Source organism: Hipposideros armiger, unplaced genomic scaffold, assembly GCF_001890085.2.
Source record: "Hipposideros armiger isolate ML-2016 unplaced genomic scaffold, ASM189008v1 scaffold_126, whole genome shotgun sequence".
Classification (NCBI taxonomy): Eukaryota; Metazoa; Chordata; class Mammalia; order Chiroptera; family Hipposideridae; genus Hipposideros; species Hipposideros armiger.
In genome coordinates this window covers 1,527,981-1,548,281 of record NW_017731476.1, presented here as the reverse complement: position 1 = coordinate 1,548,281, position 20,301 = coordinate 1,527,981, and the positions used below count along the sequence as shown (strand labels likewise).

Below are 20,301 nucleotides of genomic sequence, written 5' to 3'. Positions count from 1 at the left end.
GCCGGACGGGCGGGCGAGTGGGCGCGCGGGCGGGGTCTCGGCGCGGGCGCCCTCCCGGCCGGCGGCGGCAGCCACTCCCCGAGGTCTGCAGGACCCCCCGAGGACCCCCGGTGCCGGCGGCGGCGGTGAGTGAGCGCGCCAGGAGGGGGGGCGCAGGGCGCCGCGAGCTGGGCGGGTCTGGGGCTGCGTCCGCTGCGCGCGGGGCCCGTCCTCAGCCCATCGCGGCGGGAGCAGCTCGGAGCGGCCGGAGCCAGGTCAGGTCCGGAATCCAGGTCGGGTCCGGGTCCGGGTCCGGGGTTGGGACTAGTACCCGCCCGAGGCGCCGGGACTTTCCTTCCCGGAGTTTCCCTGAGCCGTCCGCGGAGGCGGCCCAGCCCCGGATTCCAAACCCGGCGCGCCGCAAAAATAGCCCGTGGCCGGATTAGCACGTCCCAGCGGACTGACCAGGCCGGACAGCTCGGCTCCAGCCCCCGCCCAACAGCTGAGGGTCCTGGGAGCGGGAGGGCTCGGAGTCCGGCATGTCCCCAGGCTCCTCTGAGCTGCATCGTACCCCCCACCCCCCACCCCCCCAACCCTTACGTTTTCCTTCCCGGCCACCACCGGTGGGTGGTGTCTCCCAAGTCGAAACTCCGGCTCAGAGGGTGGGACTTCAGGGGATTGTCCCTGTCCTAGCCGTGCTCCCCGGGGATGGGCATCACATCAGCTATAGCAGTAGCTGTGGAGCTAGGGATGGGGACTGACCTGTCTCCCCATCTGTAAAAACTGAAACTGCAGGGCTCTGCGAGCTGCTCCCAGACACCCCCTTACCCGGTGCTCTGTGGCCAAGAGGCGCAGGCCAGGGCTGAGCCTGAGACCACTCTCAGGTGCCTTGACACAGGCCTTCTCTTAGCTGGGGAGATGGAGGGACCCCAGGTGCTCGGGGCACTGGGAGTGGGTTTGGGGGTGGCTGGCTGGCTGCCCTGCTGGGGGCATGCCTGTGGGACTGAGTGGGGAATGGGCAGGAGGTTCCCCCGACATGCCTGCCCAAAGCCCAGATGGTACTGACTAGAGTTGTGCAGCTTGAGGCCATGTGTCTGTGTGTCTGTCTGGTGGGCGGGGCCTGGGTCTGGAGGCCCCAGCTCTCTGCTGGGAAAGCCCCCCCCCCTACACCCCCACCCCTCACCTTGGGACTTCCTGGTAGAGAAGATTCAAGGATGAAACTGGCTTTTCAGGTTTGGCCCAGCTAGGTGCTGGGTTGTCCCCACCCCCATGGAACCAGCCTCAAACCCCTAGCCCCGACCCAGAGATTGATAGGGAGAAAGCTGGGGAACCAAGCAGCTGGCCAGGGCCCAAGGGGTCTCTGAGGCCGAGCGCCCTGCCACCAGGAGTCATTCTGGGTGAGTTGGGTCCTTTTCCCTGAGAACAGGACAGGGGTTTAGTAGGGGGACAGGGGAGTCAAGTGGCCTGGGATTGAACATGTCAGGCCCCACACTCCTTCCCAACCCCTCCCAGCAGCCTCCACTGGCTGACCAGTCTCCTGTTGCACAGACGGGCTTACTGGGGTCCCTCCATCTCCCCGGTCATGAGACGGCCTGCTTCAAGGCACTCAGGCTCAGGCTGGAGTGTTGCTATGGCAGCATCCCTCAGTCAGCCTTGGTGTGCTGATCAGACAGACAAACGGCCACCCTCTGGGAGCTCGCATCCTAGGAGGACCCTTGGTTCAGAGGGAAGCACCCAGGTCTCCCCTGATTTTCAGGGCCCTCTCAGGGTCTTCTCAGCTCCAGTTGCCTCTCAGGGCACTTCCTGTCGTTGCTCTCCCTGGAGGTGAGGGGCTCCCCCACCCCAGCTCCAGTGGCCCTCCCTTGGTGTCTGTTTCAGGATTGACTTTCTGCCCAAGGATTGGATTCCTTGGCTTCTGTCTGGTTTTTGGGGTGGGTGTATTTGAAGGGGACTCCCTCTTCCCTAAACTGAGATGCTATGGCTTAGGGGGGTGGGATGGGGCACAGAGGGGCCTGACAGCCCTCCACAGCCCGAGGAGCCCAGATGGTTTGCCCCTTACCCTGGGAGGCTGTGGCTAGGGCCAGTGAGGCAGGCACATGGGACCCTTTCACCCCAGCTATTGGGCAGACATGGCCCAGGGCTCTGTGACCTCAGGCAGTGACTGGCCTCTCTGACCCTCAGTTTCCTCATCTGTAAGATGGACACATAGGACCCCTTCCAGGGCTTGTGATAGTTCAGCGGGTCAGCCAGGGTTCTTTGGTTTAGGCAGGTGCCAGGCTTGTAATGACTGAAGCCATTTCTGCTCTGATAATGGACTTTGGGGACTTGGTTTCTCCTTGTGGGACCTCTTTAGCTGGGAGGGTGTTGCTAAGCCCCGAGGGTGTCTGGGCCCCAGAGAGCACATGTGTGGAGTCAGTCGGGGGCACTTCTGGGGTCTCTGACTGGTGACCAGGCACGTGGATGGGATGTGGCCTTTTCCCTCTGCAGCTTGAGGGGGTGCTTTCATCTAACTCCCGAGGAGATCCAGCTAGACTCCAGATTGTCACACCCAGAATCTACGGTGGCTAAGTCCGTGCCCCTACCCCTTTGCTGTCTGTAGCATGGACAGATCCTCCGACCTCTCAGAGCCTTGGGGCTCCCTGACCTCGGGGTGTGTCTGCTGTCAGCTCCTGTCAGACTCAGTGGGGTCAGGGACTTTAATTCTGGCTGTTGGTAACCCCTGGGCCATGTGTGCCCACTGAGCCCCTGGGCAGTGCCTCTCTCCAGGGCTGATGCCCCCTTTCCAACCCTGTGCACCATCCGGGTGCCCAGGTCAGGTCCCTGTGCCTTAGGGCCTCCTAGAGCAGGAGGACTCCTGTCGTTCTGTCATGGACCCTCTGCATCTACTCCTCTGGGGGGACAGCAGGTGATTGGTGACACAGGGAGGAAGGGGCTCCGTTTGTCCCCCTTCGGATGGCACCTGGCCATTGGCTGGGTCTCAGGCCTACCCTGCTCCCCTCTGAACCCCGTTTCTTCCACAGAAACCTAGCGGGGTAGCTGGGAGGGATGGGGCCCTGGCCAGTATCTTCCCGATATGATGCTGTTTACAGATGAGATAAAGAGGCCCACAGAGCAGCACGTGGTGGGAAAGGCCTGGATCCTAGGTTCCCAAGGGAGGTCTGGGGCTGGGCCTTAAATTAGGAGTCAAACGGAAGACTGAGGTCAGAGATCAGGGCTCTAGTGGGGAGGTTGGAGGAGTTGGCTTCTCCTGGGACCATGTGCAGGTGAGCTGGGGACACGTTTGGACAAGTGTCCTGGGGTGGGGCTCATTGCTCCAGCTGACCTCGGAGGTTGGCGGTCCCCTGGGCTGGGCGGGACAGGGCCCAGGCTTAGCAGGTCTGCTCCTGGGCCCAGGCCACCCACTTGGTCTCCAGCCGCCCCTGCCAGCATTTCCTGCGAGCGCGCAGGAAAGGCCTGAGTGCCCTGGTGGCTGCTGCTCACACCTGAAGATCCAGCTTCACCCTGGTTGTGGCCATGGGCCAGGCCTGGGCAGAACAGGATGCCTCCCTGCCTGCTTCTGCCCCTTGGCCCACCTTCCCAAACAGGGCATCTCGGAAGGGTCCCGTGCCCAGTTCCCCCTCGGGCTCCCGCTCTTGTTGTACATGCTTTGGGGCCCTCTTACCCCTCGGGCTCCCTGCTCTTCCTTAGGCCGCTCTCCTCAGGGAGCTCCCCAGAGCCGGCGCGCATCACCAGCCTTTCTGGTTTTGATTCAGCTTGCTTCTGGGGCACGTACTTTGTGGCAGGAGCTGCTGTGGCCCCTGATTTGCAGATGGGAAAACTGAGGCTTGTTGGTGAGCAGGGTCTGTGTACAGTGTCTCGGGCCAGGCTCTCCCCACTGGCGCCTGCTTCCTGAGCCCTCCTGCACATGCATAGTGCCAGCCTGAAGGGTCCCTAGCCAACCCCAGAGCAGGAACCTTGCTCAGTGGGACCCTCCCCTTGCCCCCCACCTAGCTCTCTGGTCTGATGGCTGCAGCAGCACCCAGCCTTCTCGCTGCTGCTTAAAGCAGCCCCAGTGGTCCCCTGACATCACGGGGCCCTTGTCCCTCAGCCTTATCTCAAGACTTGCCCCACACTCATCCTGAGCTGCTCAAAGTATCCAGGATGCAGCGCCCTGGGGTGCTGTGCTGTTTTGTGCTCCCCCACCCCCAGCTGGCGTTTGTTCATCAGCACTTCTCACCTTTCCTCCACATGCCCCTTTGGGGGTCTTCTGATGGGGCTGGGCCCTGGGTGGGCAACCGTGAATGTTGCCAGAGTGACTCAGACGCTGTGTGACGGCGGGCAATCCGGTCCTCCCTGGCTGTGGTTTCTCCCTGCACTGAGGGGTCAGCAGAGTGGAGATGCTGTTCGGATTCCCCCACGAGGGGCTGTCGGGGAACAAGAGCCCACTGTGCGCCTGGGGGAGGCCTGGACACTGAGCCACTGTCTCTGGGCGGGCACTCTGCCCCCCCCCCCAGTCCGGACCCTTTGTCCAGCCTGAGCCGGCACCTCCCCCACACCCTTGGGGCCCATGGCGAACCCCACCCCGCCCCGCCTTGTGAATCCCACCCACTTGAGGTCCAGATGGGGAACTGGGCACATAGGGGTAGGGCAGGCCAGGGACCCATAGCACTGAGGGCAGGCTGGGTGTCCTAGAGCTGGGTGGGTGGGTTACAGAGCTCTCTCCTGTTTTTGCCCCAAACACAGGAGGGACGTGGGCAGAGGGGAGGGACACAACGAAGCAGGAACTGGTGCCTCACTTGTGAGCTGAGCAGCTCTTGTGTTCCTGGGACAGACCGTGGGCGCCGGGCCCGCGGGCGCCGGCGATGTCCGGCTCCCTTTGCTCACCGCCCTCTCTCGTCCCACCTCTTTGCTTGTGATGTTCCTGCCCCATCCTGGGCCTACGGTCACCTCCTCCTCCCAGACCCAGTCGAAGGGTCATCTTCATCAGTCCCCCACTGCCTGGATCGTGGGGATTGGCTCTGCTAGCCTGTGCTCCTAACTGACCAGTGTTCACCAGGCAGTGGTGCCGGAGCAGGCCTGTCTGGGGCACTGTGGGCCCAACAGGGACGGACAGGACAGCACTCACGTGGATCCGTCCCCGAGCTGTGCCAGGGGCCGGGAGCTCCTGTCAGGGGTAGGGCAGCCTGATGGAGGCTGCCTGGAGGGCCTGGAACATGTGGGAGGTTGGGCGGAGTGCAGGGGCATGGGCGGGGCCCTGAGACAGGGGCGGGTGTGAGGAGAGGCCGTGGGGTGGGGGAGCAGTGGGAGCCCCAGGAAGTCAGAGATATGTGTGTGGGGTGCCCCAGTCAGCTGGCAAAAGTTTCTTGGAACTGCTGAGTGGAGAACCAGAGGATGGCACCAAGAGGTGCCAGGCAGGCATGGGGAGGCTCCTGAAGAGGCCGCCCCCCAGCACCCAGCCTGCAGACTCCCAGGAGTGACCCCAGGTGCCCCTCGGCCCTGTTCCTCCCTGGAAGCATTGGCCCGTTTTCCAGGCGAGAACCCTGAGGCTCCATGAGGCACACACATGGTTGGTGGGGGGCAGGAGCAGGCTGACGGTAGCGTAGCCTCCCCACTCTGAAATGCTAAGGGGGTCCCATCCTGTCTGCCCCTCACCCAAAAGGCCCCACGGGGTCCAGTACAATCTTGGGGGTCAGATCTCCTGGGTTCCCACCTGGCAGGCGTGGCCTGACCATGGCTTAGAGGGTGCGCTGGGGATGCTGTCACAGCAATGTAGGTTCTGGAAGCCCATATCTCATCACCACCTGTCTTCCCAGCATGCCTGATGCTGTCTGACATCCCACCGCTACTGCCTGAGCCCCAGAGCTCTGTCTGTTCTTCCCCATCACTTTCTCACCAGTAAGGGGGTCTTAAAACCAACGTGATCTGCGAAGCGGGGGTGGGGGGGGGCGGGCTGGCGGATGCTGACCTGGGACCTGCTGATGCTGTGGCTCAGCCGTGTGGGGACACACCCAGACCAGTGTGTCCAACTCAGTCGTGGTGTGAGTTGGATGATTGATGGTCCCCTGGTTCAGATCCCAGGAGACCCAATTCTCAGGATGCCTTCATGTCAGACACTGGCCCCCCAACCCTGCCCGCCCCCGTCTCCTTCCAGGGTCCCCTCCATGTGACCCCACACTGGGGCCCAGAAGGGGTTCCCAGCTGCGTGCAAACGCTTCCTTTGGCCCTTGCCCTGAGATCAGACCTGGTGACGGCAGGGGAGAGGGGCTTGGCTCTGAGGGGGCTGTGTGGATGGAAAGACCCCTGGGTGCATAGTCAGCTCAGAAAAGAGGCTGGACCATGAGATGGGGCAACAGCCAGGAGAAGGCATCCCTGAAGGACCGAGCCTTCCCTCCGAGCCAGCTCCTGGTTGGTGAAGCACAAGTGGGAGCTGCAGGCAGTAACCTGGACTGTCCCTAGTTGGTATAGGGCCAGCAGGAGTATGTGTGTGACTATTGTCACTAGAAGGGTCACAGAATCCGTGAGCAATGCTCTGCGCCCGTCTCTGGTCAGTAGAGAGCCAATAAGAGGGTGAGCAGTGTCCTGGGCTCAGCACTGTTTGGTGTTAGGCCGGTAGGAGCTGCACCCTGGCCTCGCCCTCAGTCAATTCAGGGCCAGTAGGGCCTGGGACCTGGGTCCTGGGCTGGTCCCTGACTGGCATAGCGCCAATAGAAGGTGTGGGTACTGTCCCAGGCATGTCCCTGGGTGGTGCAGGGCTGGTAGGAGCTGTGAGCAGCATCTGAGGCCTGTCCATGGTTGTTATAGGGCCCTGTTTTGTGCAGAGCCGGGAGGAGCTGTGCTTAGCAGCCTGTATCCTCCCGGGTCTGTGGAGGAGTGGGAGCAAACCTCCTTGGACTTTCCCAGGTCAGTGCAGAGCCGAGTGTTGCTCTGAGTAGAGCCCTGGCCTTCCCTGGTCTGTGTAAGTCCAGTAGGAGCTGGGAGTAGTGTCCCAGGCCTGTCTCTAGTTATGCCACCCTGAAGAAGTGACCTCGGGCATGTCAAGCCCCTGTTCTCCAGGCCTGTTTCCTTAAGTCTTAAGCTATGGGTGAGGCGTCCTCGCCATCTACTCCAAGCTGTTGGGAGGGAGGCTCGGAAGTGGCAGCTGTTTCTAGGGGTGTTGGGTGGTGGGTTGGTTATAGATCCCACAGTTCAGAATCTGGCGGTGTCCGAAGCTCTTTGAGGAGACCAAGGCATTTTGGGGTCTCCGCCCTGAGTATTGCTCGGCTACTCGTCTGGTACCCATGTCCCCTATTGTGCTCAGGGAACGCCCCCAATCTTGGATATCCTGTTTCCATATCCCTTGTGATTCTTCTTTGGGGGAAGGGACTCCAGATTTGTTCTGAAAGTGACATTTTTTAAGGGGAGGAAACCATGGTCACATGACCTTTGCCTCACGGTCACATGGCCAGGCAGTGGTGGCCCAAATCAACCCCTGACCTCTCTGCTCTGGGTCCTGGGCCCTTCCTTACTCCGTGTCTAAGTGACAGATTTGGGGTTAGGGTCTTAGACGCTTAGGTGTGGTGCGGGCCTAGCTGCCCTCCATTATGGAGCTGCTTTGCTGCTGTTTCTGGGTGCATAGCGCACCCTGGTGGTCATGACAGCTGGTTTTCGGGTGGTCCCTTTGGCTTGGAGTGCTCAGGTCCTGCCTGGACAGCCACGTGACCGCTCCTCGGTGAGGTGGAGCCACTCCACACCTCTGCTGGGGGCGTGATTGGCCATCAGTCTCTGCTGCAGATAGCAGGGGGGTTGAGATGGTGAGGTCTGAGATTTGCCCCGTGTGCAGACAGGGGCGAGCTGTTCAGCCTGCTGGTGCCCTCCTGCCCACTCAGACCTATGCACTGGCGGTTCCCTGTGCCAGGAACAACTCCCCACCCGCAGCCTTGCTCACTCGATAACCTCCTTCTAGCCTTTGCTCAGATGTCACCTCACAGGGAGGCATCCGTGTCCCTGGCAACTGTAATGTGCTGATTTTGACTGGCATTTCGCATCTTTTAATTCAGTATATCTACTTACTTCAGGTTTATGGTTTGTCTCTCTCTGGACTATAAGCTCCAGGAAGGTGGGGATTTTGTCTGTTTTGGTTTTTTTGTTTCTCCACCAATGTGTCCCAAGCACCTAGGAGTGGCTCAGAATAGGCGCTCCGATATCTGTCACCTGAATTTATATTGTCTGAGGACCTATTATGTGCCTGGGAACATCTATTGGGATGGACAAGGCAGGGACTGAGCATATCAGTGCTGAGCACATAGTAGGACTTTAGCAACGGGAGCCGTGGCTACTCCTGTTGGAGTTATCACTGCTTCTCCCTCCTCCTGGGTCTGGGCCCTCGGAACCCTCGGACGTCTGTCTGTCCGCGTTGTTATTGAAACACACACCACACCCCTAGGCCAGCCTGGCTGCACCTGGAACCATGAGCGAGGCCCGCAGGGACAGCACGAGCAGCCTGCAGCGCAAGAAGCCGCCCTGGCTGAAGCTGGACATTCCAGCTGCGGCACCCCCAGCGGCTGAGGAACCCAACTTCCTGCAGGTAGGCCCTGGCCAGCTGGGGCTCTGGGTACATCCTGCCCAGCCCCCTGACCACCACCCTGTTGCCCAGCCCCTGAGACGCCAGGCTTTCCTGCGGAGTGTGAGTATGCCGGCCGAGACAGCCCACATCCCTTCTCCATATCATGAGCCCCGTCGGCCAGTGCTGCAGCGTCAGACGTCCATCACACAGACAATCCGCAGGTTTGTCTCCCCTGGCTGCTCCTGGGGGCAGGTGGGACAGAGGCAGGCCTCCGGGGTCCCCTCTGGGGACTGATACTGGGAACGGGGCCAGGGCCCCTCCTGTCTCAGCTTTCTTCTCAGTCTCGTTCCCCGTGTCACCCGGCTCTCCTGCTCTGGGGACTGACTTCCCTCACCTGCCACCCTTCTCTACTCCCCCCCAGCACTTGCTCTCTCCTTCTCTGTCTCCCTCACCCCAATGCTCTGGCTCCTGAACAGCCGACAGGTGCGTTTTGGGCGTGTCCACACTCTGCCACTCTTGGGTTCCCCTGCTGCCTGCAGGGCCCTCCCGCAGCGCTGGTCTCTCTCACGTTCCCTGCTCAGGTACCTTGGGCAGGGCGTGAGTGTGTTAACGTCCGCTGGCATGTGCATGGCGTGGGACCTCTTGGGAGCAATTTGCGTTCCCTGGGGCTCTGAATGGCAGGTGCTGGCGGTGTTTTTGCTTGCACATCCAAGGGCTGTGGGGACCTGCCTGGGCTTGCAATGCCCACTGCCTGAGTGCTGTGCTGTCTGAGGTCAAGCTGCTGCCCAGGGCCAAGCTCTCTCTGGATGAGCTAAGGGATGAGCTCTGAGCACCATCTCTGGACTCTGTGTCTCCCTACAAACCCCTCTCTCAGGGATGGGGTGCAGGCCTGTGTAAAATATTCACCTGGGCGAGGCCTGTCATCTGCAGTTCTAGTGGGAATTTGGAGTTGGCTAATTGTTTAGGGGGATGGAACCCCCCCTCATCCTCTTAATTGGACCCAGCCCAACTGGACCCCAGACCCTGGAGTGACCGGAGGCGTGGGGTGGGGCATGATACCCAAGAGGAGGGCCTCTGAGGCCCCTGCTGGGGCGGGACGAGATCTGGCTTCCGCTTGCTGAGTCCCTCCCATGGTAGGGGCACAGCTGACTGGTTCGGAGTGAGCAAGGACAGTGATAGCACCCAGAAGTGGCAACGCAAGAGCATCCGTCACTGCAGCCAGCGCTATGGAAAGCTGAAGCCCCAGGTCATCCGGGAGCTAGACCTGCCTAGCCAGGACAATGTGTCACTGACCAGCACTGAGACGCCTCCTCCACTCTATGTGGGGCCGTGCCAGCTGGGCATGCAAAAGGTATGCCCACCCCCTGCTGCCTCCCACAGGTCCCTCATGCTGCTCCCTGAGGCTGGGGCTGGGGCCACAACCAGCCTAAGCAGAGGAGGCTCCTTGGGGCTCATGGTCTGGGAGGCTGGTCAGATGGTCTCAGAAGGACACCTAAGATACTCCCTGGGGAGGGGGTTCTGGGGGAGGGGACAGGGTGCTACCATGGTACCATGGGGCCAGCCTCTGCATGGGAGAGCATCCCAGGATGAACAGCAGTGTAAAGGCACTACAGGCGGGGAGAAGGACACTTCTGAGTACAGTGGGGTGGGGGTGGTACCCACCAATGTCCAGGGACCCACGGGTGTGGAGGGAGCAGCAGCTGTGTTCTACATAGTGGGGTCCAGGGTGGGGAAAGAGCCCCGGTGGTGATGACCCAGCCCCCCAACTCCAGCGTCTCCTCCCCTCTGCCAGATCATAGATCCCCTGGCCCGGGGCCGGGCCTTCCGCATGGCGGATGACACCGCGGACGGCCTGAGTACCCCGCACACGCCCATCACGCCGGGTGCTGCCTCCCTCTGCTCCTTCTCCAGCTCCCGCTCGGGTTTCAACCGGCTTCCACGGCGGCGCAAGCGTGAGTCTGTGGCCAAGATGAGCTTCCGGGCCGCTGCAGCGCTGGTGAAGGTGGGTGCGGGGACTGGGGTGGGTGGCGGGTGGGGGTGGGACTGACCTAGTCCCACAGGATGTGATCAACTCCTTGCGCTCTACTCCTTGCCGGCAGGGCCGCTCAGTTAGGGATGGCACGTTGCGCCGGGTGCAGCGCCGAAGCTTCACTCCCGCCAGCTTCCTGGAGGAGGACACCGCTGACTTCCCCGATGAGCTGGACACGTCCTTCTTCGCCCGGGTAAGAGCACAGGGGTGTCATCTGAGCCCCCTCCACCTGTGCACCTCGCCCTGACCGCGCTTATTTGCTCAGGAAGGAGTCCTTCACGAGGAGCTGTCCACATACCCAGACGAGGTGTTCGAGTCCCTGTCGGAGGCAGCGCTCAAAGACTGGGAGAAAGCCCCGGACCAGGCGGACCTCACGGGTGGGGCCCTGGACCGCACGGAGCTGGAGCGCAGCCACCTGATGCTGTGAGTGGCAGCGGTGAGGGGGCGGGCAGTGGGGGCGCTTGGCGGTCAGGAGCAGCTGGGCCCTAGGGCAGGACGCCCTGAAGGGCTGAGGGAAGGGGTCCCTTTGGCTACTGTGGCTGGTTGACCCCAATTTGAGTCTCAGCTGCCCATCTGCGGAACAGGAGCGCAATCCCAGAGCCCGCAGGGGTTAGGCCAGGGAACCCCTTGTAGGTCTGGTCCCACCCGACTGCCACCTCCAGTGGGGCTCAGGACTGCTCCTTACTGGTAAGTTGGAGGCTGCAAAGTGTCTTCATGGCTAGATGGGAGCGAGACAGATGGAAGGTCGCCCTGGTTCCGCCTGGGAGGGACTGCCCAGGAGGGACTGCAGCAAGTCAGGGTCTGGGGCGGTAGGTGACCAGTAGGTGGCCGCGCCTCTTCCTTCAGGCCCCTGGAACGCGGCTGGCGCAAGCAGAAAGAGGGTGGCGCCGCAGCCCCGCAGCCCAAGGTACGGCTGCGGCAGGAGGTGGTGAGCGCGGCGGGGCAGCGGCGGGGCCAGCGCATCGCGATGCCGGTGCGCAAGTTCTTCGCCAGGGAGAAGCGGCCTTACGGGCTGGGCATGGTGGGCCGGCTAACCAACCGCACCTACCGCAAGCGTATCGATAGCTACGTCAAACGCCAGATCGAGGACATGGATGACCACAGGTGGGCATGAGGGGTGGGTGTGTGTGGCTTGCCGTAGGCAAGGCTCCGGGGTGGGGGTGGGGCTCCGGGTTGAAGATGCCGCCTCCACTGACGCTCCGCCCGCAGGCCCTTCTTCACCTACTGGCTCACCTTCGTGCACTCGCTCGTCACCATTCTAGCCGTGTGCATCTATGGCATCGCGCCTGTGGGCTTCTCGCAGCATGAGACCGTGGACTCGGTGAGCCCCGGCGCCCCGGCGCCCCTCCACTGGTCTGGGCCCAGGATACCCTCCCGCCGACTCTGGGCCCGAGTGGACTCCTGATCTCCTTCCCCAACCTCACAGGTGCTGCGGAACCGCGGGGTCTATGAGAATGTCAAGTACGTGCAGCAAGAGAACTTCTGGATTGGGCCCAGCTCGGTGAGGGCGGGGTCTGGCTGGGCGGGTGGGCGAGGACCCTGGGCTGGCAGGGGGCAGGGGCCTCAGCTCCCTGTCCTGATCGCCCGCCCGCAGGAGGCTCTCATTCACCTGGGTGCCAAGTTCTCGCCCTGCATGCGCCAGGACCCCCAGGTGCATAGTTTCATCCGCGCCGCCCGGGAGCGTGAGAAGCACTCCGCTTGCTGCGTTCGCAACGACCGGTCAGGCTGCGTGCAGACCTCGGAGGAGGAGTGCTCGGTGGGTACCCCCTGCCGGCAACTCGCGCCCTTACCTGCACCGTGTGTTTGCGGTTACGTTGTGACTTCAGAGGGAGCTCGTTATCCTTTATCCTAGACCTCGGCACGTTACGCCAGCCACCGACTGTCTGAGCAGCGTCCCTCAAATCACATTCATTACATTTTATTCCCCAGCTCCTCCATCTCACCCCATAGCCAACCATTGTAACATGCCTTTGATTTGGGTGTGCGCTTTCTGCGCAAGTTGTGTTTCTGTGCATGTGCCTTTAGTTTACATACGTGGTATTTCCTTTACCCAAGTTTTTATTGCATCCTTCTGTGAGGAAGTGCCAGAGTTGGTATCAGTTCAGATGTTGGACACTGGTTGTTTCTAATTTTAAGCTAATTGGAATTATGCTGTTGAGCTTATTAACAGAATTTCCCCACATGCACACACATTTGTGGAGTGTAAATTTATGAAGTTGGGGTTGAGCTCAGGAGGATCTCAGTGGATTTGCTTTTTTTTTTTTTTTAATTTTTATTGGGGAACAGCCATGGTCATTGGTTACACATTGCTTTCATGCTACAATGGCATAGTTGACTCTTTTAGGGAGGGCGCAGCTCACAGTGGCCCATGTGGGGATTGAACCGGCGACCTTCGTGTTATCAGCACCACGCTCTAACCAACTGAGCTAACTGGTCATTCCCCATCAGTGGTTTTGCGTTTGATTCCTGCCTTCTGGAGACTGTAGTGGGTGACGGGTGTCTCTGACCTGTGTTTTCCCACAGTCCACGCTGGCGGTGTGGGTGAAGTGGCCTCTTCATCCCAGTGCCCCAGACCTTGCTGGCCAGAAGAGGCAGTTCGGTTCTGTCTGCCACCAGGACCCCAGGTCAGTCCTGTAGCCCCTCCCTTACCTCCCTCTGTCCTTGTCTCCCTGGGTAGTGGGTTGGAGAGGGTATTCCCCTCATTGTGGAGTTGGGTGGAAGGGTGCCCATGTTAAGGGCACAAAGCAGGGCCTGACCACATACTGGGCTCATGCAGGGTGTGTGATGAGCCCTCCTCTGAGGACCCCCATGAGTGGCCAGATGACATCACCAAGTGGCCGGTGAGCCTGGGTGAAGGGGTTGTTGGGGAGTCACCCTTGTCACGTGGGAGAGGCATCCACACCTCACCCACTCGTGATGCCAGGAGGTCCCGCCCATCTTGGGACCACCCTGTTTGTAGATGCAATGCCCCTGACCTTTGCCCAGCTTGTCCCTCCACCAACATCTGCCTCTCGGAGCAGGTAGTCAGAGCAGGAAAACCAGGTAGAGACTTGGGAGGTCAAATGACATTTTTCCAGTTTGACAGATGGCCAAACCGAGGCTCAGGGTACAGCAGCCTCATGGTCAAGGAGGCCTGTTTTCTACTGTAGGAGCCTGCCCATCTCTGTCCCAACCCCCACTCATGGTGTGGGGCCCAGGGTTGGAGGAGGCCCTGACCCAACGCATCCCCATTTGTGACCCAGATCTGCACCAAAAACAGCGCTGGGAACCACACCAACCACCCTCACATGGACTGTGTCATCACAGGCCGGCCCTGCTGCATTGGCACCAAGGGCAGGTAGGTGTGCAAGGGGCAGGGCACTGCTTTGGGGCTGTGCCCGTCTCCCTTACCACGTCCCGAAATAACCCCAGATACTGAGGAGCAGGGGGTAACAAAAGGGTCTGGACTTATCCAGGGCCAACAAAGGTGGGCAAGTGGGGCTGGAACCTGGGCCTGGGTGGTAGAGTGAGTTGGGGGCCTCTGCCCCTGGGCCCCAGAGGTCCCCCCAACCCTGGCCTCACCTTCCAGGTGTGAGATCACCTCCCGGGAGTACTGTGACTTCATGAGGGGCTATTTCCACGAGGAGGCCACACTCTGCTCTCAGGTAGGCCTCCAGGGTGAGTGTCCCTCCCCTCTCCCCCCAGCCACGGAGGGTGCTGACAGGCCACTCTGCACAGGTGCACTGCATGGATGACGTGTGCGGGCTCCTGCCCTTCCTCAACCCCGAGGTGCCCGACCAGTTCTACCGCCTGTGGCTGTCCCTCTTCTTACACGCTGGGCAAGTGATACCCTATGTGCTGAGCGGGGCTGGGTGGGCTGGGTGGTCTCAGGGCCCCAGGAGTGGCGGGCCAGGGGTGCTGGCCCTCCCTGCTGAGTGCCCTCCTTGCCCCACAGCATCCTGCACTGCCTGGTGTCCGTCTGCTTCCAGATGACCGTCCTGCGTGACCTGGAGAAGCTGGCCGGCTGGCACCGAATAGCCATCATTTACCTGCTGAGTGGCGTCACCGGTAACCTAGCCAGTGCCATTTTCCTGCCGTACCGGGCAGAGGTAAGGCTGCCCCCAGGGTCCCTGTCCAGCACTGAGGATGGGTCCCAGCCCGGGAGCATCTTCACTCGGCCCCTCAATCCTGCAGTGCTCTGGGCCATGGGAGGCGGGAGGGGTTATGAGGCTATGGGGCCGGGGGTCCCGCTCAGCCTGCACTGCCCGCCCCCCAGGTGGGCCCGGCCGGCTCGCAGTTCGGCATCCTGGCATGCCTCTTCGTGGAGCTCTTCCAGAGCTGGCAGATCCTGGCCCGGCCCTGGCGCGCCTTCTTCAAGCTGCTGGCGGTGGTGCTCTTCCTCTTCACGTTCGGGCTGCTGCCCTGGATCGACAACTTCGCCCACATCTCAGGCTTTGTCAGCGGCCTCTTCCTGTCCTTTGCCTTTCTGCCCTACATCAGCTTCGGCCGGTTCGACCTGTACCGCAAGCGCTGCCAGATCCTCATCTTCCAGGCGGTGTTCCTGGGCCTCCTGGCTGGCCTGGTGGTGCTCTTCTACGTCTACCCTGTGCGCTGTGAGTGGTGTGAGTTCCTCACCTGCATCCCCTTCACTGACAAGTTCTGCGAGAAGTACGAGCTGGATGCCCAGCTCCACTGAGCTGCTGGGGCGCTGGGGCCACCTGCTGCCGCGGGCCGGAGCCGGGCGGGTGGGCCGTCTACCCCGAGCCTAGCGGTCCACGGACGGGGCTGCCTGAGCCGTGTGGGGTCCGTAGGTCACAGATGGGGCTGCCTAAGCCCTGTGTGGGGTCTGCCTGCGTCTCGGACACAGACCTTGTGTGCCTTGTTCGCTGCTGTCGAACCTCTCGTACTTCCGGGCATTTATTACACTAGTTCCTGTGATTCCCTTCTAACTAGTCTCTTGACGACCACCTCATGTGGCCAATAAATGGACTGGGAGCGTTTTAGCTGCCACTAACTTGACCAGAGTTGCCTCCGCCTTTCTCCTTTCTGGCTGAAGTGTGAAGGAACGAAGTGTCCAAAACACCTCCCAGTGAAGTCCCTCAGCAAGGTGGACCCCCCTTGTCTCCCTTCCTTAGAGTGACTGGTAGCCACAATGAGACACAGACCCAGGGCTGCACTGTCACATCTCCCCCCAACACAACGAGATGCGCTCTCCCTACCCAAGTCAGCAGCTCCAGCTTCAGCCCCAGGCCCCTCCATTTCCAGGAGTTCGGGAAGGCATCGCTGTAGGGGAGCCCTGCGGGCTGGGGCTGGAGGCCCTGTGCGCTCACACACAGGCCCGCTTGTTTCTCCACCAGCAGAACAGAAGGCCAGATGTGCTGCTTTTATTTCCTCCTGGCTGTGGAGCGCACAGTAATGGTCACATGGCCTCTGCAGCCCTTAGGACACACCTGCACCATTCTCTATCCTTGCCTCCTGTGATGGGGCAGCGCCAGTCCCTCCTGCTGGTACTGTGGCTTGTGGACTTTTCAAACTAAGAAGCAAAGAGATTTATTCTGTACACAGGGCCAGTGCCACAGCCCCGTGGGATCTGCCACGAGAGGGTTTCAAGCTCAAGGAGGGGTCAAGCTCAGGCCATGAGCACTGGCTCATCTCGTCCTTGTCCTGAGGGCTCAGAATTCAGACAGTCCCTCTTGTGCACATTTTGACATTCTCCTCTGACAAGGGGACAGTGGCCCAAGGCTGCTTCCTGCTGGGGAAGAGCTTGTCACCAGCACAGAGTTGTCCTTGTCTGGGGGTTCATTTTTGCCTCAGCTTTTTGATGAAGGATACCTCGTCCCGATTCCGGATACCATAACTGAAAGAGAAGGAAAGGTGTCAAGTGTCTGATCTACAGAAGGGTACGTCTGTGACTCCTCACCTGAGGCTGGTGAGAAACCCAGAAAGAACAGGTGGGTAGGGGGCAGTGGGCAGCCTTTCACCCCTATGCACACTCTTCCTTCCCTCTTCTGGCTCTGCAGCCCTGCACTGCCACTGGTGAGAGGCAGCAGGCCCCTCATACTGCTCCTCCATCGCCCATTCTCCCAGTATAGGGAGGACCCCCTGCGGGAGGTGTCAGTACAGCCAGGGGCTCTGTAGGTCTCACACATTCCCCAGGAACTGACCAACGATCCCTCCCTCCTGGGAGGGGGCCCCAGGCTTCTGGCAGAGCACGTGGAACGACAGGGCACAGCCCAGATGCCTCCCTGCAGCTCAACATGGGGCCTGAACTTACTCTCGCAGCTTCTTCCTGTCCTCTGTGAGCTTCTCTCCCGCAGAGGTCAGATGGTACGTCCTCCACACGTAGGACCTGTGAGATGGGGATTCAGGGAAACCACGAGCAGGGTGAGGGGGGCAGCTGGGATGCAGACGCTGTGCCTGAGAATGGCTCATGGTGCCCGGGCAGCCGGCCTCCTCTTTTGGGCTCTTTTCCTGCACACTGTGCATCAGGCTAGAGGCAGCTATAAGGAGGCCTTGCTCTAAAAGGGCTACATGAGGCACACAAGTGAGAGGATGGGGCTGCTGATACCTGCACCATCTGTAACTAGGGGGACCACTTCTGGATACATCACAGATGCCCTCAGGCGTCTCTAAGTACTGATACCCAGCTGCCTAGGTGGTGTATGTAGATGAAAGAGCAGCTGACGCAGGGCTCCCAGGCACAGAAGCACCTGTCCTGTCTGAAGGCTTGGGGCAGGGAACCCATCACTTTAGTCTGTACTTTGTAACAGAACCCAGTGGTTAAAAGCACGTGGAGTCCTGTGAAGTCCCACCCCAGCTCGCAGGAGATGCAAGGAGCCACTGTTTCACTTACCAGCTGATGTGCTGGATGCCCCCTTCCCGCTCCTGCCTGAGCTGCACGTATCTCTGGATGGCCTTCTTCAGGTCCAGGACCGTGGCGTTCTGTACTACGACCACAGCTGCAACCAGGGACACAAAAGGGAGATCCATGGTGGAAAGCCACAGCCGCAGCCTCAGATGGCAGGAGAGGAACCCAGACACTCTCTCAAACCTTATTTCTGACTGAGGCTCAAATCCGGTCAGGGTGTGGCTTGTGGTTGCCCCAACACCCATAGGCATGGCCCTGGAGTGTCCCACTGACCAGGCCCTGTGAAAACTCAGACAGCATGGCCTAAAGGGAAGAGGGCAGCACTTACGCATGACTTCTCCATCCATCTTGCACACTCGGACGGTCATTGCTTGGCCATACTCTAGGGCTATTTGGGAATTGACCTCTTCCAAAGTAACCTAGAAAAGACCAAGGATGGAGGTGGGAACCCTGGCTGTCTTGACCACCCCAAACAAGGTGATGGTGTCTAAAAAGTGGTGCAGGGCTGGCCAAGTGGTGCATTGGTTAGGAGTTGGCTTGGGATGCCAGCTCTGAGCAGCAGGGGCCCGGTTTGGATCCCACATGAGGGCCAGTGACGCTGCACCCTCTACAGTTCAGATGGTGAACAACAGCTCGACGTGGAGCTGGGCTGCCGGGAGTCACCAGTGACAGCGTAGGCTGCAGTAGGGCTGGCCAGCAGCAGGCATGAGCTTTCCTGAGCTGCCGTGAGCCACCGTGAGCAGTTGTCCAATGGCTGGCGGGTGATTGCCTCACCCAGGAAGAGTGCAATAATACCAACATTGGCCATTGAAGCAACATCATCCACAACTAGACTGAAGAACAAAAGAACAGCAACTTGTCTGTTCCCTTCCCCCAATTCCCCAATAAAATCTTAAAAAAAAAAAGTGGTACAATATTATATGAAAGAGAAGGGAAGGGGTTCTTGCTTATACGTTAGGGTTCCCAGTTGTTCATCATCTCAATCTCATGTTCCACCCACATTTTCTATTTAAAGTCCAAAGTGGACAGAGGCTCTGAAGAAAGGAGCATAGGAACAAGCAAGAAGAATGGATCCTGCCATTCAGGGGCTGGGTAGGAGGAAGAATCCTGGGCCTGTCAATCCAGTCTGATCCCCAAGATCCAAGCAGGCCAGGGCCTCCAGGCAAGGTTGAGGCAGGTGTGCAATGATAAACATTGCAATGCAACTTTTATGAAAATATAGAACTAAACTTCAAAACTCCATGATGGACAAAGTAATATTGAAGTCTGACAAGGGAAAAACCAGCACTAATGATCTTGTCCTTATTATTTTGTTTGCAATAGGTTTTGCACCAACTTTGAGTTATAAACACATTGTATTAAAATGTCATGTATCCGGGGCTTTTTTTGGCACCTCTTTAAATTCCGAGCCTGAGCTTCGCGCCTCGCTCGCCCCACCCTAGGCCCGGCCCTGGTTAAGACCCTCATTTACGCCCAGAGGTGCCTTCCTGAGGCCTCTGGGCCGCAGCCCCCATCAGCAACTCCAGGGATCTGTCCACATCCTACGAACGGCCCGGCGGGGAACGCCCCCTGCACCCTGCCCACGAGCACCTGGATCGGGAGATCGCAGAGCAGTGGGTCCTGCACCACCATGGCGAGACCCTCCTGGAACACGTCCACGGCGTCGGAGTGCGGCAGCGCCTCCTCTTCGTCTTCATCGTCCTCCTGCGCCTCGGGCTGTGCCTCGGGCTTTGCCGCCGCCTCCGCCTCCTCCAGGACGCCCGGCTGCCTACTCCGCCCGCACCTTCTGTCTGCAAAACCCAGGACAGGCGCTTCCGCCCGAGGAGCACAACACGCAGTTCCGACATTAGAACGTCAACAGGCCGCTGCCGCGAGGACCAATGAGAAGTGCGAGATGCCCTGCTGCGGTGCTCGCTGGGAGCGGAAACCGGCGTGTCTATTGGTGGGCGAAGGCGGCCAGGACCAATAGGGCTCGAGGCGGGCCCAGGGTTCTGAGCGGCCGCGGGGTCTGCCGGGAGCCTGTGGGGCCGAGTCCGCCGTCATGCTGCTTTTCTGTCCCGGCTGCGGGAACGGGCTGATCGTGGAGGAGGGACAGCGCTGCCACCGTTTCGCCTGCAACACCTGCCCTTACGTGCACAACATCACCCGCAAGGTGGGTCCTGGAGCCCGGCGTCGGGCCGGGGCGCCTCCCGCAGGCCTCCCGCTTCCTCTGCCCTGCTCCACGCCTACCAGAGCTCTCACCGTGGATTCCCTTGCGGTGGTCGCAACAGAGGCCATAGTGGTCCTTTGAACGCCTAAGTCAGAGCGAGTTCGTCTGGCGCTCGGTAACCCTCAGCGGTTCTCCAGCGTGAAATGGGCTCACAGGGCAGACCGAGCGCTGACACTAAACCCCTCTACCTCCAGTCTTGCTTTTCTCATTTCAGGAAAGGCGCTCTTTTGCCCCCAGAAACACCAGTCTCTTGGAGGATCTCCCATGCTGGACGTGGCATGACTACCAGGGCCTTTGCCCATATTTTCCCGTTCGGACTTCCCCTAGATAGCCATGCCACTCTTTTATCATGTCTCCACGTAAATGATTACTCAATTTAAAATTGCAGCTCTTCTATTTTTATCCTCCTTCCCTGTTTTATTTTTCCTATAGTACTTATTGCCTTCTAATACACTTTATAATTTACTTATGTGCTTTGTTTATTAATACCAAGACAGAAGCTGTCGGAGGGCAGGGATGTTTATGTTTTGTTCCCTCTTGTGTTCTAGTCTGAACACCTAGAAGGGAACCTAGGATGTTGTGGGTGTTTGGTACGTGAATGATGCTCACTGTATTAGAACTTGGTATTTTTCCCTTGATAGCACATCTTTACCTTTAATTTTAATTTTATTTTAAAAAAGATTTTATTGGGGAATTGGGGGAGGGAACAGCTTTGG

At 59.8% G+C, this 20,301-nt stretch overlaps 3 protein-coding genes across 11 annotated transcripts in view; 2 read left to right on the top strand and 1 right to left on the bottom strand.

Moving 5' to 3' along the window:
• On the top strand, positions 1 to 15,530 carry RHBDF1 (rhomboid 5 homolog 1). 8 transcript variants are annotated; one of them, XM_019648776.1, is made up of 18 exons: positions 2 to 125; positions 8,381 to 8,521; positions 8,591 to 8,721; positions 9,638 to 9,851; positions 10,293 to 10,502; positions 10,600 to 10,722; positions 10,795 to 10,952; positions 11,376 to 11,633; positions 11,739 to 11,850; positions 11,956 to 12,030; positions 12,124 to 12,285; positions 13,053 to 13,153; positions 13,306 to 13,369; positions 13,772 to 13,866; positions 14,098 to 14,173; positions 14,247 to 14,347; positions 14,464 to 14,617; positions 14,785 to 15,530. In XM_019648776.1, exons 2-18 carry the CDS (start codon positions 8,405 to 8,407, stop codon positions 15,202 to 15,204), a joined length of 2,571 nt encoding a protein of 856 aa, XP_019504321.1. In that variant the 5' UTR covers positions 2 to 125; positions 8,381 to 8,404; the 3' UTR covers positions 15,205 to 15,530. The 8 variants fall into 8 exon arrangements, with proteins under 8 accessions (XP_019504316.1, XP_019504317.1, XP_019504315.1 ...); XM_019648771.1 differs by having other exon boundaries at positions 1 to 125; positions 14,464 to 15,530; XM_019648772.1 differs by having other exon boundaries at positions 1 to 125; positions 8,381 to 8,721.
• Positions 15,531 to 16,033: 503 nt separating this feature from the next.
• On the bottom strand, positions 16,034 to 19,224 carry SNRNP25 (small nuclear ribonucleoprotein U11/U12 subunit 25). Its single transcript, XM_019648781.1, has 5 exons — positions 18,967 to 19,224; positions 17,705 to 17,795; positions 17,362 to 17,467; positions 16,783 to 16,857; positions 16,034 to 16,365 (listed from the first exon to the last, which is right to left on the bottom strand). Exons 1-5 carry the CDS (start codon positions 19,006 to 19,008, stop codon positions 16,308 to 16,310), a joined length of 372 nt encoding a protein of 123 aa, XP_019504326.1. The 5' UTR covers positions 19,009 to 19,224; the 3' UTR covers positions 16,034 to 16,307.
• A 135-nt stretch (positions 19,225 to 19,359) lies between these two features.
• POLR3K (RNA polymerase III subunit K) overlaps positions 19,360 to 20,301 on the top strand; it is a 16,309-nt gene continuing 15,367 nt past the window's right edge. Inside the window, exon 1 of one of the 2 annotated variants that reach the window (XM_019648780.1) lies at positions 19,360 to 19,528. In XM_019648780.1, coding sequence (XP_019504325.1) covers positions 19,418 to 19,528 — 111 coding nt within the window. In that variant the 5' untranslated portion in view covers positions 19,360 to 19,417. The remainder of the gene's footprint in view (positions 19,529 to 20,301) is intronic. The other variant, XM_019648779.1, reaches the window with a different exon arrangement.

Bases quoted from the DNA above. Each gene is read 5' to 3' on its own strand.
- SNRNP25 (XM_019648781.1), bottom strand. From the start codon at position 19,008: ATGGTGGTGCAGGACCCACTGCTCTGCGATCTCCCGATCCAG. The intron at 16,858-17,361 runs GTAAGTGAAACA...CCCATCTCACAG, and splicing joins GGCATCCAGCACATCAGCTG to GTCCTACGTGTGGAGGACGT. The intron at 16,366-16,782 runs GTAAGTTCAGGC...CTTCTCTTTCAG, and splicing joins GACAGGAAGAAGCTGCGAGA to TTATGGTATCCGGAATCGGG.
- RHBDF1 (XM_019648770.1), top strand. From the start codon at position 8,405: ATGAGCGAGGCCCGCAGGGACAGCACGAGCAGCCTGCAGCGCAAGAAG. The intron at 11,634-11,738 runs GTGGGCATGAGG...CTCCGCCCGCAG, and splicing joins GAGGACATGGATGACCACAG to GCCCTTCTTCACCTACTGGC. The intron at 14,348-14,463 runs GCAAGTGATACC...CTTGCCCCACAG, and splicing joins TCCCTCTTCTTACACGCTGG to CATCCTGCACTGCCTGGTGT.